General features: G+C 40.1%; 1 protein-coding gene and 2 pseudogenes across 1 annotated transcript; 1 reads left to right on the top strand and 2 right to left on the bottom strand.

Moving 5' to 3' along the window:
- Nucleotides 1–750: 750 nt before the first annotated feature.
- Nucleotides 751–1,776, bottom strand: LOC137989318 (neuropeptide FF receptor 1-like; annotated as a pseudogene).
- A 1,828-nt stretch (nucleotides 1,777–3,604) lies between these two features.
- LOC137989320 (tachykinin-like peptides receptor 86C) lies at nucleotides 3,605–5,222 on the top strand. Its single transcript, XM_068835143.1, has one exon. The coding sequence runs from the start codon at nucleotides 3,680–3,682 to the stop codon at nucleotides 4,616–4,618; it is 939 nt and encodes a 312-aa protein (XP_068691244.1). The 5' UTR covers nucleotides 3,605–3,679; the 3' UTR covers nucleotides 4,619–5,222.
- A 2,800-nt stretch (nucleotides 5,223–8,022) lies between these two features.
- Nucleotides 8,023–8,926, bottom strand: LOC137989317 (neuropeptide FF receptor 1-like; annotated as a pseudogene).
- Nucleotides 8,927–16,418: the final 7,492 nt, after the last annotated feature.

The raw sequence follows: 16,418 nt of genomic DNA, 5'->3' as shown, positions 1-16,418 counted from the left end.
TAGCGATGTCAGAGTGCCAATATAAAATAAAAAATTCATACACATTTGTATGCTTATGTTGTTGTCGGCAAAAACCTCAAATTTGGTGAATTCACGTCAATGCACGTTTGCGATTATTTTTCTTCATTTAATCAACGATATTTGTTTATTGTCGTGTGGCGTTATTATATATCATATCATATATCTTTCTTGATATATAGCTTGGGGTACCTGTAGCTAATATCTTCGAGTAGCTACCCTGCGAACCACGATATACACAACAGAGGGAAGGAGAGGAAATGAAAGGAACGTTATTTCAATGTCTAGTCGTTCTAGCGTTGGGGCACGAATTGGGGACACTGTAAACTGAAATTAACAATTAACTCAAATCAAGTCAAACGTTGGTTGGACAGACTATAACACCGGGAACTCGGCGCCCTACTATTTGCGAATCGCTTGTGGCCATGGGTTCTTTTATGAATGTTGAAGGTTTGTGAAACGCGGGGCTTACGGTTTATCGTCCTTATCAGAGAAGACTAGAGAGAGTCTAACCATTTGCAGATGTCATTACTAAGGCAGCAATTTCTCCTAAGTTATCTGAAGACCCTGAGTATTGGTCTGGCCGGACAGTAGTCCGATGCTCAACCGTGCCAATCGGCCGGCGGTTGTCGTCGCTGTAGCGGTAGTCAGTCTTTCATAAACTCCCTATTGTTGTCCCTTGAGAGTGGACTTCAGGGAATCGCCTTTGCGTAGTATGCATCGCATCCATGACTACGGTGTGAATCCCATGTGAACTCCCTCAGCATGTGTTGCGATGTTGTGGGTTCTTACTTGACCAACTTCATTTCTTGAACAGGAAATGTCTACAATGTGATTACACAGGTTTCCTGGGCGAAGTTTTGCTCTGATATTTCCATCAAATGCACAGTAGATAATAGGGTTAAAGGCCTCATTGATAAATGCGCCAAACATGGCAATTTCGAACAGAACGTGTCCCCGATGAACACGATCCGTTCCCGAAACTACCCGTACAAAATTCATAATAAAGGCCGGAAGCCAGTAAAAGCTATTGCAACCATGCCAGCGGTTCGTGTCACTCGCCTTTTGCTCTGGAAAATAACAGATACTCGCGTAACACCGTCAGTAACTGACACCGCGGGGCTTACTCCACACATTATGCGAGCCACGTGAAAATAACACCAGCAAAAGACTACAAAAGGTATCATACGGATAGTTGCAAATTCTACGGCTTCGTATAAAGTATCTAGCCACTGTATTGGAATTGAATTTGGCGTGCAGGCCTTGTTAGAATTCAAACATATACAGATAAGGACACGATACAAAGGCGGAGATAGCCCAAGACAAGATAATCAGTTTCTTAACAAGTCTTGTCTCCATCTTAGGCAGATATGGACGAGCCAAGCTGCGATATCGGTCGAATGCGATAAAGGCATAAGTGAAGACAGCGGTTCCAAAGACAGCAATTTCGATGAACTCTATTATCTTGCACGCCGTTCGTCCAAAGGTCCATTCATTGAGAAAAAGACTGATAAATTCAAATGGCATCGTCAAAAGACCAACGAGCAGATCAGAAAGTACCATGTTCAGTATAAACTGATACGTTGGTCGATTTTTAATGAAGATTCTTCGATATTTTATGAGGACGATGCTTACTGCGAGGTTACCCACTATAGTGAGCGTGAATATTAAGGCAAGCGCGGCTGCTTCTAAAATGTCCGTAGCCGAAAGGGCCATTGTGTGCATGAAAACAATGAAAGTGCTTCCGTTTGCTGAAAAGCCTTTCTCGTTGAGATCAATTGAAAGTGCGTGGCAAGGGCTGCACTTCAGTGCAAAATACTATCTGCCTGCCACGCTTCGAAAACATGTCTCACTGAGCAAATCGATCTTGCAAGAAATTAATTAATGCAAAGCAAATATCCTAAAACGGACTTTGAATGTCGTATTAAAAAGTAAAGTCTCTGTTACGAGCTCGAAGGCACCATTAAGGCCGGCGCTTATCTCCGGTTTCCGTAGTATGAAGGGACTAGGAGTATTTATGCTCCCCCCTGGATGGGATGCTAGTCCATCGCAGGGTTACCCCCAGCATTACGCCGGTACCCATTTATACACCTGGGTGGAGAGAGGCACCGTGAGAGTAAAGCGTCTTGCCCAAGAACGCAACACAATGTCCCCGGCCAGGCCCTGAGGCCGGACCACTCGATCCGGAGTCGAGCGCACTAACCATGAGGCCACCGCGCCTCCCACATTATTACCTATTATTATTACGTAACCCTAACCCTGTTAACGTCGAACGAAATATATTGCTACAACCGTTAACGATATCAAAATTGTGGGCCTTGAATGCAAGAATTAGTAAATTTATAAGTAGTGGATTCGCACAAGAATGAATAGACTATTGGTCGCATGGGTATATTAATTTTTGTGTAGTTAACTCAGTTAGAATTCCGTGGCTATGGTGATTATATAATTAATCTGTACCATTCTTTGTTGTCTGTGAATGGGCAAGGACAGGGGCACCCAAAGTCAATTTTCGGGAAATATCTGTTCGGAAGACGATTTGAGATCTAGAATTTTCCGAATATTTGTTGTAAAATTTCTTGCTTGCCTGCCCCTCCTTTTATTTTCGAACATCTGAAAAATTGTAAAATTGTCCATTTTTAACGGATTGCTACCCTAAAAAGGTCACCTAGAATTTTCGGGAGCCTTTTTTCTGGCTAAAATTTTCGAAAAGGTAAGGTTTGATCCCTATAGTTTTCAGATCACTAGACTTTTCGCTAGGAAATCCGAACAGATGAAAAATTTTTAGGGCATAAAAATATGCCTATATCTACTTTTTCATACTAAAATACTTCTAACAATGCTATGTTTAAGTGGTTTTGAACTATATTCTCGTTGGGTGCCCCTGGCAAGGAGTTACTCTGCCGGCATTATATTCGAGGTCACTTGTCTCTAGACACACAAGAGACTATGTTTCTCAGTATGTTTTTTCTTAAAAGTTTTCCTTTTAAATCTACAGGATAGTTGAGACAACTTTTAAAGTCACTTCGGGCAAACTTTATCGGTCGCAGACAACGTATTAACGGGTCACAAAAGCGTCAGCCATTGTAACCATCAGAAATACTTAAACAGTCGGACATTAATGCTAATGTACTCCTTATATGAAAATCCTCATATCCATTTTTCATTTGTAAAACACCAAATTTATTGAGACTGACACACTCAGAATGATGATTTTATCTGCGAAAGTGGAGATAACACAAACGTGATTTATCTTCACTTTACATCGATAACTCGCCGGCCACCTTTTTCCTGAGTCAATTCTGTTCCATCGAGACCAGACGTCACTTTGGCAATATATCACTGATATAATCTAGAGCTTCTTTAATTAGGGTATTACAAATTGTTGCAATACTCAAGATGACAGGAAGAGGTGAGAACGTAACTTTTTTTAGTTTTGTTAATGACGATATTTATACTTAATCTCCAAAAGCAATTACTTTTGTGTGTTATGAATTCATGAATTCTGTGCTACCACGAGTTGCCATGGTGTTTCGAAGCAGATGTGATTCGTCTGACCAGCACACATAACTGTGATCCGCTTTCATTTGAGGAGGTTTTGTATCCTGCTGCACTCTTTTCCCAAAACCGTTTTATTGGAACCTCCCTATTGATTTGAAGAATGGCTCTTAAGGCAGCTGATATTTTCGAAGGTACCTTTCTTGCGGTAATATTTATAGTCACAATGGTGGGAAACGGAATTGTGAGCGTGATTCTCGTGAAGCATCGAAGCCTCCTCCTTAAAAATCGGCCAACGTATCAGTTTATTCTGAACATGGTAATTTCCGATCTCGTTGTTGGTCTTTTGACGATGCCATTTGAACTTATCAATGTTCTTCTCAATGAATGGATCTTTGGACGAACGGCCTGCAAGATAATAGAGTTCATCGAAATTGCCGTCTTGGGAACCGCTGTCTTCACTCATGCCCTGATCGCATTCGATCGATATCGCAGCTTGGCTCATCCCTACTTGCCTAAAATAGAGACAAGAGTGGTAAGAAAAATGCTCATCTTGTCGTGGATTATACGAGCCTTTGTCTCAAGTCCCTACCTGTACATGTTCGAGATATCACTTACAGATTCCAATGTGATTTGCACTCCGAATACGATTCCAATTAAGTGGTTGGATAAGCTATACGAGGCCGTCGAGTTTTTCGTCGTCCTGTTGATACCCTTTCTGATCTTGTGTTGGTGTTATTTTCACGTTGCTCGGAAAATGTGGCAGGGAAGTCGCTCTGTATCGGATGTTTGTAATGTAATCCGGCTTTCTGTCATTTCAAAGAGCAAAAGACGAGTGACACGGACCGCTGGCTTAGTTGCAATAACTTTCACTGTGTGCTGGCTTCCAACTTTCATTGTGTGTGTTTTTCGTATTGTGGCAGGTACGGACCATGTCTATCGTGGGCACCTTTTGAGCGAAATTGCTTTGTTTGGAACTCTTATCAATGAGGCTATTAACCCCATCATCTACTGCTCGTTCGACGGGAATATAAAAGGAAAAGTTCGTCTACGTGCAATGGGCAAGCTTGATGAAAACAGTGGTGTGTCAGCTCCCAAGTAAAATACACTTTTAACTACAAGTTTTCTTTAACGTTCTCACCATTTATTCTCATTCTCTCCCATGGCGAGTTAATGTTTAATAATGGCAGGATTTAGGGTTTTCACAAGTAAGGAAAAAAAGTAAGCCGTCAAGTCGTGTTTTGGGGTGAATGTATTAAACGTAATGCGTGTATTCACACGACAATTTCGCCTTTTAAGTTCTTGGTTAAAAAAAAAAAGGAAGAAAAACTTTGGAATGCTTTAGAAAAAGACTTAACTAATCATGAAATAAGATTAACAACAACTGCGGGTACTTTCTCTTCGCTTCCTCCTCTGTTTTCCAACAAGGAGTTTGTTCGCTTGTAAAAGATGGCAAGTCACAATCCGCATATATAACAACTTAATTAACAGTTTGGAGTTCATTTGAATGGATTTAATATTCACCATCAACTGAATTCACTTGAAAGAACGGTGTGTGTATCCAACAACAACTCACCATATTTCAATACTCGAACAGCAATCAATATTTTTTCAGGCTGTCCACCACATATCTTTACGCCATTGAAAATATGCCACGTGCGTCTATAGCGCATTTTGCTGTACAGGAAAAACCGCACCGAAAATATGGTCCTGGCCTTTCCGATGAGAATAAAAAGAAAGTATAACTAACTGTTTTACATGTCTACCGTGTAATGAGTCTGGTTTAGAAATCATAGCTTTCCAGATCCCTCCTGAATTCACGAAGAGTACCTGCTGTTCGCAGCTCCGCTGGAAGTTTAATCCCTAGAGAACTTCCCCGCTATGGTCTCTTCATTTTGTTGGTCCGCGGTTTAGGTATGGCTATCCTTTTCTCTCTATTCCTAAAGTCGCGGTCTTCAAAAAATCATGTTAAATAGTCAGGCACTAGATTGTTTAGTGCTTTAAACATCAAGTTAGCTTCTTGCTTTGTCCTTTTAACAGAGACCCTGTTCCAACCGAAAACGTCGAGTTAAAAATTTGATTCCGTGTCATAGCTAGATTGTGTGATCACTCTGGCAGCTCGATTTTACAACTTTTAAAGCATGCTAGATATACAGCATGGCCATCCCAGACTAGAGATATGACTCTGTCGGAGAATGATGGATTTTAATGGCAGTGCGTCTATCAACAAAAGGTCTTACGCTCTTCAATGCTCCGATCCCCTATGATACTTTCTTAAAGATCTCCTCGACTGATATGCTTGGACCAAGACAGGGTGTCATCGACATATAACCCAAGTGATTTCGCATGATGAACTCGTTTTATAACGCAATCATCAGCGGCTGTTTTTATTTCTGAATCAACTTGTGTTCTTAGTGTCTGTCCTCAGCCAATCCCCATAGGGAGATTTAGTGCGCAAAATGCGGGAAAAAAAAAGAAAAAAAGAAGAGTTTTTTTCAAGAGAAATTGTTGAATGGAAAGTTTCTCCTCGGTAGTTTCGCGCGTTTGGGGTTGTTACTTCTAATTCGGTTAATCCATATGCTATACAGTGCCTTGCCATACTCTCCACGATTAAATTTCGACAAAAAAATCTCAAATTGCTCGAAAACAAGCAAAGGAACAGTCAAGAATTTAGAAATCACACAGTCCTTTGGGAATTTCTAGTTTTGATTCGAAAACATTCTGAAACTGACACCGCTGAGAAGTGGGCTTAATAATATAATATCAATTTCGATATATTAAAATCCAGCTTGGAAAGAGGTTTAGAGGACAAATACAAAGGGAAGTGGATAATTTGCAAATATGTTTTAGATTCATTCCTACATGTAAGTGTTTCTATTGTTTTATCATCACTGCCTCACTATTAACCTAAATATTTGATATTTCGAAAATGGCCTATTATCTGTGTCCATAAATACGTGATAAGGCTTGCTGTGCTCTAGAATAATATCATTTATGACGCAGCTCTGTTATATCATATGCAGGTGCCTCAATGCTTTGCGATGCACGGAATATAATTCTTCTGGTATTTTGCTCACGTAACCGAAATTACAGTAAAGGGAGTTTTAAAATTCTTGAAAAGGTAAGACTTTAATTTCCAAAAGCAAACGGTTGCCTTATCTCACGGCCAAAAACAAACTAAAGCTATCAATGAAAAAAACTGTTTAGATGCCGAGAATGCCAGAATTTAGTGGGTTATGATTTTAATGACGTGTGTAATTATAAGATCATTTTATTTCCAACGATAAGTGCTAAACGATTGCGTGACAGAAGTAACTCCTACGTTTTCACAAAAACGAAAAAAAAAAAAAAAAACCAAAGTTAATTGAATGCTTTATTTCACCTGTTTTGTCCAGAAATTTACGGGGGCCCGAAAGCACATCTCTAATTAAGCTAGGCAGAGATGCGTTCTCAAAAAGACCACAAATATTTCCCTTTTTAAGTTGATCGGCAGTGCAGTTTCACAATAAATGGCCATGTTCTTGGTGGAGATGACTTATTAGGAACTTTAATTTAATGTCTATTACAAGGACGTTGACGAACACGTCTCCTTAAAATATAACTTTGCACATTCGCAAGTCTATCGCAATTATTCCATTTCGAGTTCATGTTGTACAATGTGGGTGAATTAACCTAAAAATAAACTGGTAAGAGCGATGTCAGAGTGGCAATATAAAATAAAAAATTCATACACATTTGTATGCTTATGTTGTCGTCGGCAAAAACCTCAAATTTGGTGGATTCACGTCGATGCACGTTTGCGATTATTTTTCTTCATTTAATCAACGATATTTGTTTATTGTCGTGTGGCGTTATTATATATCATATCATATATCTTTCTTTACTCTCGGATTTTAGAGTGGCTTGGAGTACCTGTAGCTAATATATATCTTCGAGTAGTTACCCTCCGAACCACGATATACACAACAGAGGGAAGGAGAGGAAATATTATTTCAATGTCTAGTCGTTCTAGCGTTGGAGCACGAATTGGGGACACTGTAAACTGAAATTAACAATTAACTCAAATCAAGTCAAATGTTCGTTGGACAGAATATAACACCGGGAACTCGGCGCCCTACTATTTGCGAATCGCTTGTGGCCATGGGTTCTTTTATGAATGTTGAAGGGTTGAGTGAGACGCAGGGCTTACGGTTTATCGTCCTTATCCGAGAAGACTAGAGAGAGTCTAACCATTGGCAGATGTCATTACTAAGGTAGCACTTTCTCCTAAGGTATTTAAAGACCTTGATTATTGGTCTGGCCGGACAGTAGTCCGATGCTCAACCGTGCGGTTTTCGTCGCCAGAGCGGTCGTCAGTCGTTCATAAACTGCCTATTGTTGTCCCTTGAGAGTCGACTTCAGGGAATCGCCTTTGCGTAGTATGCATCGCATCCATGACTACGGTCTGAATCCCATGTGAACTCCCTCGTCATGTGTTGCGATGCTGTGGGTTCTTACTTCACCAACTTAATTTGTTGAACCAGAAAGGTCTACAATGTGATTACACAGGTTTCCTGGGCGAAGTTTTGCTCTGATATTTCCATTAAAAGCACAGTAGATAATAGGGTTAACGGCCTCGTTGATAAATGCGCCAAACATGGCAATTTCGAACAGAACGTGTCCCCGATGAACACGATCCGTTCCCGAAACTACTTGCACAAAATTCATAATGAAGGTCGGAAGCCAGCACAGAGTAAAAGCTGTTGCAACCATGCCAGCGGTTTGTGTCACTCGCCTTTTGCTCTGGAAAATAACAGATACTCGCGTAACACCGTCAGTAACTGAAACCGCGAGGCTTACTCCACACATTATGCGAGCCACGTGAAAATAACACCAGCACAAGACTACAAAAGGTATCATACGGATAGTCACAAATTCTACGGTTTCGTATAAAGTATCTAGCCACTGTATCGGAATTGAATTTGGCGTGCAGGCCTTGTTAGAATCCGCTTGTGTTATTTCAAACATATACAGATAGAGACACGATACAAAGGCCGGGGAAAGCCCATGACAAGATAATCAGTTTCTTCACAAGTCTTGTCTCCATCTTAGGCAGATATGGATGAGCCAAGCTGCGATATCGGTCGAATGCGATCAAGGCATGAGTGAAGACAGCGGTTCCTTGCAAGACAGCAATTTCGATGAACTCTATAATCTTGCACGCCGTTCGTCCAAAGGTCCATTCATTGAGAAGAAGACTGATAAATTCAAATGGCATCGTCAAAAGACCAACGAGCAGATCAGAAAGTACCATGTTCAGTATAAACTGATACGTTGGTCGATTTTTAATGAGGATCCTTCGATATTTTATGAGGACGATGCTTACTGCGAGGTTACCCACTATACAATCGTTCCCAGATTCTTCGTTCCCCTTGACCAGCGGGTCGGGTTACGAGAGACTGTGGGGTAATCCGTTTGGAGAAAGTTTTTGATTGGTTGAAAGTCTGAGCATGAGCAATCGATTTCGGCCACGACTGCTGCGAGACGCGAGGGGTTTTACAGAGCACCGTATGATCCTTAACCCTTTCAGCCCCGATAGTGCCAAATGGCACTTATAGATTTTACTCTGTCTAACGCCAGACGATTTTACTCGTCAATGGGGAACCCCTCGGGGCTTAAAGGGTTAAGCTAACAGCGTGAAAAAACCATGTCCCCATTTAACCCTTTCAGCCCCGATAGTGCCAAATGGCACTTATAGATTTTACTCTGTCTAACGCAAGACGATTTTACTCGTCAATGGGGAACCCCTCGGGGCTTAAAGGGTTAATGCTTGTTTGGATTGGTTCGTTGATTAGTTTGGAGCCAAAGCAAAGAGTGAAAACCTATTAAATCTAATGGAATGGAATCGGTCTCACTGAATAATTTTGTCTTGAAAATGTAGTCATACCGAGTCTTCAAATTGCCGCTGTATATTATTATATGAATCCATAAGATCTTCTCGTACAGTTACTAATGGAAAGGTGCGAGAACCTTTAGCAGATGAGTTTTTGGGTAGAGAAAGAGTTACTCATGCAAAGAGAACTCGTTTGGCTTGTGACAGTGCTGTTGAACGCTTTGAAAATATCGTGGAAGGTCCGTCTCTCTGGCATGCAAAGCAATCCTTTCGTTAGGTTGAAAATTTTATTCGCGTTTCATTTGGGTTCATTACACTGCACTGTTCTCAACCACCATTGGAAGAAGAGGCCAGATCAGATGTAGAGAATCAAATCATTGAAATGAGATGTACATCTCGCATCCAATGGAACTTGTCTTACATTTTAGGTTCTTAGAAAAAATGGAAACTTCAGTTGTTGACTTTGTTATGCAAATACTTAGCTTAACGTTTATGATGAAATAAAAAAAAGGTGGTGTGATATAAAGCTTGACCATCCTCTAGAGCCTATTATTTGTAGCACTTAAAATTCAGTTACAGTGTTAAAATCAAATCTTAGGCTTTTTTGCATTGCTAGTCAGAGAATTGAAGAGAAAAGTACCATTTCAAAACTTGTATGGTGCTGGCCACCCTACGGAAAGCCTCTGGCAGTGAGGAAAGGATGACATTATTTGGGGGGTAAGATGGGAAATGAACATTCTCTGGATAAGATACAATGTATATATAATATTGTTACATCCAATCTGTCAAGTTTGATGGTTCAAAATACGTACTGACCTCCACTTATCTGTAAAAATGGAATATAAAGTGCATTAAGGATGACTAGTCTTAACCTCATGAAGAACTTTTGGCTTTTGCAGTTTTTATTTTGCTTGATACATATTTTCATTGACCTTTCAGTGTGCATCTCTCTGCTCTCCCAAAGGAATTTGACAACGTTACTTAACCCTTTCACCCCCGTGGGGTTCCCCATTGACGAGTAAAATCGTCTGGCGTTACACAGAGTAAAATCTATAGGTGGCACTCTTGGGAGTGAAAGGGTTAAACGATTATGTGAATTAAACAGTTTTAAGTGGGCATGTTCATGTGCTGTGCCCGGAGACCAACGATTATGAACAACAGCTTTTCATTATTGTTGACAATGAGGTTCTTCTGGAAGTAAGTTCATACAAACAGAGTCTTTCTGCTCTGTCTGGGGTACATTACATGGTTAACCTAGAGTGTCTAAGAAAGCCAACATGTCTGCACTGAGTTTCTTGAGAGTATGTATTTAGCATTCGTCAAAAAAATGCCTTGTATAGAAAAGGTGTCTCTACTCTTTTAGCTTAAAGTTAACAGCCTCTTATTATATGTATTAACAGTTGCACCACCACAGGAGCTTGAACTAACCTACATGCAGGGGTTTTATTAGAAGCTGAGACATGGGTACTAGCACCCGTCTACACTGAGTACAGTACCCACCATTGCTCAAAGGAGGTCTCAAGATCAAAAGCCAGACTATATATAGGGGTTCCCTCTCACTCTGTCACAAGGTCCCTTCTGCTTTAAAACTTATAATTAATGGAAACCCTGACACGTAAACACACCGGAGTCCATTTCTTGATTTGTCGCACAACAGGTGAGAAACAGAACAGAACATGTCAGGCAAGGCTCAGGCAATTAACTCATACCATGTCAAACCATGTTATGTTATGTAGTCATTTGTACTATTGCTAATGTGGTCAATTAAATTGTCACACTGGAAAGTTTTCACAGGGCTGCCATAAAGAACATTCACCTGTACCAGCTGTTAACCCTGAGCTCACATTGTGAAGGAAATGAAACCTAGAATCAGTTTTTGATATATTGCAGGTGAAAATTTAATGACAGCCCAGTTTAATGCTGGTTTTTTGGGCGTGTGCTTTGAATTAGTTCCAGGTCAGCTTTTTTTTTGGTTGGGATAGAAGTTATGTAAGGAAAATGGACAGTGATATTTTAATTACAAAAATTGTTTTTGTGTAACACTGTTCATTTATTTAATTTCACTCACTTTAAGATCTACACCATCCCCTCAAGAGAATTTCTTTTGCATGTTAGTTTGTACTTACAAGCTGTTTTCATTTCTCGGGATTTATCTCATTCGCTAAATAGTTTGGCTAATTTTTTCACGCCGCATAGATTTTTCGAAATCATTCGTGCCTTAGGGCATTTTAGTTTCAGAAATTTGTATTTGTTCTGCAACATTAATTATCTTAGTGATTATGACTTATATGTAGTGCCTTGTGTATGTATGTACAATGTATATATATCTCCTAAATTTGGAAAGCACATTATATGTTCATGGAAGAATAATTTTCAAAAAATCAACATGTTTATCCAACTAGAAGTATACATCTCTATTCAAGAATTCTCATTATTTGGTGGAGAACAGTCATTTTCTGTTTATACAACACAATGAAAAGCAGCAAAATGATACTTCCCTCAAGACCTCTACTTCTTTAGAACAGCAAGGAAACTCTCAAAGAACTCATCTTCTTTTGAAAAGAATCCTAACCTTCTTTGGTGACGAAGAATCTAACGTGAGAGATCCTTCAACGAAGACATAGTTTTATGATTAAAGAATGATTTATTCTTTTGGAAAGAATCTCGTGTTAGAGTCTGGTGCTTCGCTCTCTTTCATCTTCCACGATACAAAACAAAGACAGTCTTTTAACATTTGAAACTAATCCCGGATCAGTGCATTCAGCAGAGACACAATCTGCTTTACATTTCCACGTTACACAAATTCTAATCGAAAATCCCAGGCAACACTTGACAACACAGCCCGTTGGTAACATATTCAGCACAGATTTTTGTGCAGGCATATCGCTCCAACGCGTCGTATTGTTCCTTTTTCAGTTCTAGGTTGAGATATCCTAATTTTGCTAAACAAAATTGCATGCCATCGTGAAACAAACCCTCCACTCTCTCCGCCATTTTAGCGTTACACCTACGCCTGCGCAATGGTGTTTATAACAAGAATCTTGTTATTCGAAAACGGATTATCCCAGAGTCTCTCGTAACCCGACCCGCTGGTCAAGGGAAACGAAGACTCTGGGAACGAGATTGCCCACTATGGTGAGCGTGAGCGCGACTGTTTCTAAAATGTCCGTAGCCGAAAGGGCCATTGTGTGCATGAAAACAATGAAAGTGCTTCCGTTTGCTGAAAATCCTTTCTCGTTGAGATCAATTGAAAGTGCGTGGCAAGGGCTGCACCTCAGTGCCAAATAACATCTGCCTGAGACGCTTCGAAAACATGTCTCACTAAGCAAATCGATCTTGCAAGAAATTAATTAATGCAAAGCAAATATCCTAAAACGGACTTTGAATGTCGTATTACCTAACCCTAACCTTGTTAACGTCGAACGAAATATATTGCTACAACTGTTAACGATATCAGAATTGTAGGTCTTGAATGCAAGAATTAGTAATTTTATAAGTAGTGGATTCGCACAAGAATGGGTATATTAGTTTTTGTGTAGTTAACTCAGTTAGAATTCCGTGCCTATGGTGAATGTATAATTAATCTGTACCATTCTTTGTTGTCTGTGAATGGGCAAGTACAGGGGCACCCAAAATCAATTTCCGGAAAAAATCTGTTCGGAAGACGATTTGAGATCTAGAATTTTCGGAATATTTGTGTGAAATTTGTTGCTTGACTGCCCCTCCTTTTATTTTCGAACATCTGAAAAAATTGTATAATTGTCCATTTTTAACGGATTGTTACCCTAAAAAGGTCACCTAGAATTTTCGGGAGCCTTTTTTCTGGCTAAAATTTTCGAAAAGGTAAGGTTTGATCCCTATAGTTTTCCGGATCACTAGACTTTTCGCTAGGAAATCCGAACAGATGAAAAATTTTTAGGGCATAAAATATGCCTATATCTACCTTTTCATACTAAAATACTTCTAACAATGCTATGTTGTTGCTATGAAGTGGTTTTGAACTATATTCTCGTTGGGTGCCCCTGGCAAGGAGTTACTCCGCCGGCATTATATTCGAGGTCACTTGTCTCTAGACACACAAGAGACTATGTTTCTTACTATGTTTTTTCTTAAAAGTTTTCCTTCTAAATCTACAGGATAGTTGAGACAACTTTTAAAGTCACTTCGGGCAAACTTTATCGGTCGCAGACAACGTATTAACGGGTCACAAAAGCGTCAGCCATTGTAACCACCAGAAATACTTAAACAGTCGGGTGGCCACATTAATGCTAAACGTACTCCTTATATGAAAAAACCCATATCCGTTTTTCATTTGTAAAACACCAAATTTTAATTAAGACTTGACACACTCCAGAATGATGATTTTATCTGCAACAGGTGGGAGATAATACAAACGTGATTTATGCTTCACTTTTACATCGATAACTCGCCCGGCCAACCTTCTTCCTGAGTCAATTCTGTTCAATCGAGACCAGGACGTCACTTTGGAAATATATCACTAATATGTAATCTTAGAGCTTCTTTACATTAGGGTATTATAAATTGTTGGCAATACTCAAGATGACAGGAAGAGGTGACAACGTTAACTTTTTTTAGTTTTGTTAATGACGATATTTACTACTTCATCTCCAAAAGCAATTACTTTTTGTGTATTATGAATTCATGAATTCTGTAGCTACCACGATTTGCCATGGTGTTGTTTCGAAGCAGATGTGATTCGTCTGGAACCAGCACACATAACTGTGATCCGCTTTCATTTGAGGAGGGTTTTGTATCCTGCTGCACTGGGTTTTTCCCAAAACCGTTTTATTGGAACGTCCATATTGTGTTGTAGACTGGCTCTTAAAAGCAGGTTGATATTTTCGAATGTACCTTTCTTGCGGTAATTATTTATAGTCACAATGGTGGGAAAACGGAATTTGTGAGGCCGTTGGATTCTCGTGAAGCATTGAGCCTCCTCCTTAAAAAAATCGGCCAACATATCAGTTTATTCTGAACATGGTAATTTCCGATCTTGTCGTTGGTCCTTTTGACGATGGCCATTTTTGGAACATTTATCAATGTTCTTCTCAATGAATGGATTTTTGGACGAACGGCCCTGCAAGATAATAGAGTTCATCGAAAAATTGCCGTCTTGGGAACCGCCTGTCTTCACTCATGGCTTTAAATCGGCATTCGATCGCTGATCGCCAGCTTGGTCTCATCCACTCAGTCCTAAAGATAGAGACAAGAGTGGTAAGAAACTGCTCATCTTGTCGCTTGGATTATACCAGCTTTGTCTCAAGTCCCTACCCTGTACATGTTCGAGATATCACTTACAGATTCCAATGTGATTTGCACTCCGAATACGAATTCCACATTAAGTTGGTTTTGGATAAGCTATACGAGGCCGTCGCAGTTTTTCGTTCGTCCTGTTTATACCCTTATCTGATGCTTTGTGTTGGTGTTATTTTTCCACGTAGCTCGGATAATGTGGCAGGGAAGCAGTCGCTCCTGTATCGGACGCTTGTAAATGGAACCCGGCTTTCCTATCATTTTCAAAGAGTCAAAAGAAGAGTTGACCACGGACTGCTGGCCTAGTTGCAATAACTTTCACCGTGTGGCTGGCAATCCAACCATTCATTGTGTATGTTTTTCAGTATTGTGGCAGGTACGGACCCATGGTCTATCGTGGGCACCTTTTGAGCGAAATTGCTTTTGTGTTGGAACTCTTATCAACTGAGGCTATTAACCACCATCATCTTACTGACTCCTTCGGACGGGAATATAAACAGGAAAGTTCGTCTACGTGATCATGGGCAAGCTTGACGAAAACAGTCGGTTTGTCAAGCTCCAAAGTACAAAATACACTTTAAACTACAAGATTTTTCTTTAACGTTTTTCACCATTTATTCTCATGCTCTCCCATGGCGAGTTGTTTAAAAACCCTGGAAAAAAAACGCGTGGGTCGTAAATAAAATAATTGCAGTAGTATATAGGGTTACCACAAGTAAGGAAAAAAGGAAGCCGTCAAGTCGTGTTTTGGGGTGGAATGTGGTTAAACGTAATGCTAGTATTCACACGACAATTTCGCCTTTTTAAGTTCTTGGTCTAAAAAAAAAAAAAAAAAGGAAAAAAAATTTCGGAATGCTTTAGAAAAAAAGACAACTAATCCGAAATAAGAGTAACAACAACTGCGGGTACTTTCTCTTCGCTTCCTCCTCTGTTTTCCAACAAGGAGTTTGTTCGCTTGTAGAGAATGGCAAGTCACAATCCGCATATATAACAACTTAATTAATACTTTGGGCGTTTCATTCGACTGGATTTAATATTCACCATCAACTGAATTCACTTGAAAGACCGGTGTGTGTATCCAACAACAACTCACCCTATTTGAATACCCGAACACGCAATCAATATTTTTTCCAGGCTGTCCACCACATATCTTTACGCCAATGAAACCTGCCACGTGCGTCCTATAGCGCATTTGCTGTACCGTAAAAACCGCACGGCGAACTAGCCGGGTCCGAAAATATGGTCCTGGGGCCTTTCCGATGAGAATATTAAGGAAAATAACTAACTGTTTTACATGTCTCCCGTGTACTGAGTCTGGCTTAGAAATCATAGCTTTCCAGATCCCTCTTGAATTTACGAAGAGTACCTGCTGTTCGCAGCTCCGCTGGAAGTTTAAATCCCTAGAGAACTTCCCCGCTCAATGGTCTCTTCATTTTTGTTGGTCCGTGGTTTAGGGATGGCTAGCCTTTTCTCTGTCCCAAAGCCGCGGTCTTTAAAAATCATGTTAAATATTCAGGCACTAGATTGTTTAGTGCTTTTCAGTATCTCAAGTTAGCTTCTTCTTGCTTTGTCCCCTTTTGACAGATACCCTGTTACAACCGCAAAAACGTCGAGTTAAAAATTTGATTCCGTGTCCTAGCTAGATTGTGTGATCACTCTGGCTGCTCGATTTTACAACTTTAAAGCATGCTAAATGTACAGCATGGCCATCCCAGACTAGAGATATGACTCTGGTCCGGAGAATGATGGATTTTAA

Source organism: Montipora foliosa, unplaced genomic scaffold, assembly GCF_036669935.1.
Source record: "Montipora foliosa isolate CH-2021 unplaced genomic scaffold, ASM3666993v2 scaffold_452, whole genome shotgun sequence".
Classification (NCBI taxonomy): domain Eukaryota; kingdom Metazoa; phylum Cnidaria; class Anthozoa; order Scleractinia; family Acroporidae; genus Montipora; species Montipora foliosa.
The sequence above is the reverse complement of the archived record's forward strand: the minus strand, read 5'-3'. Positions and strand labels throughout refer to the sequence as shown.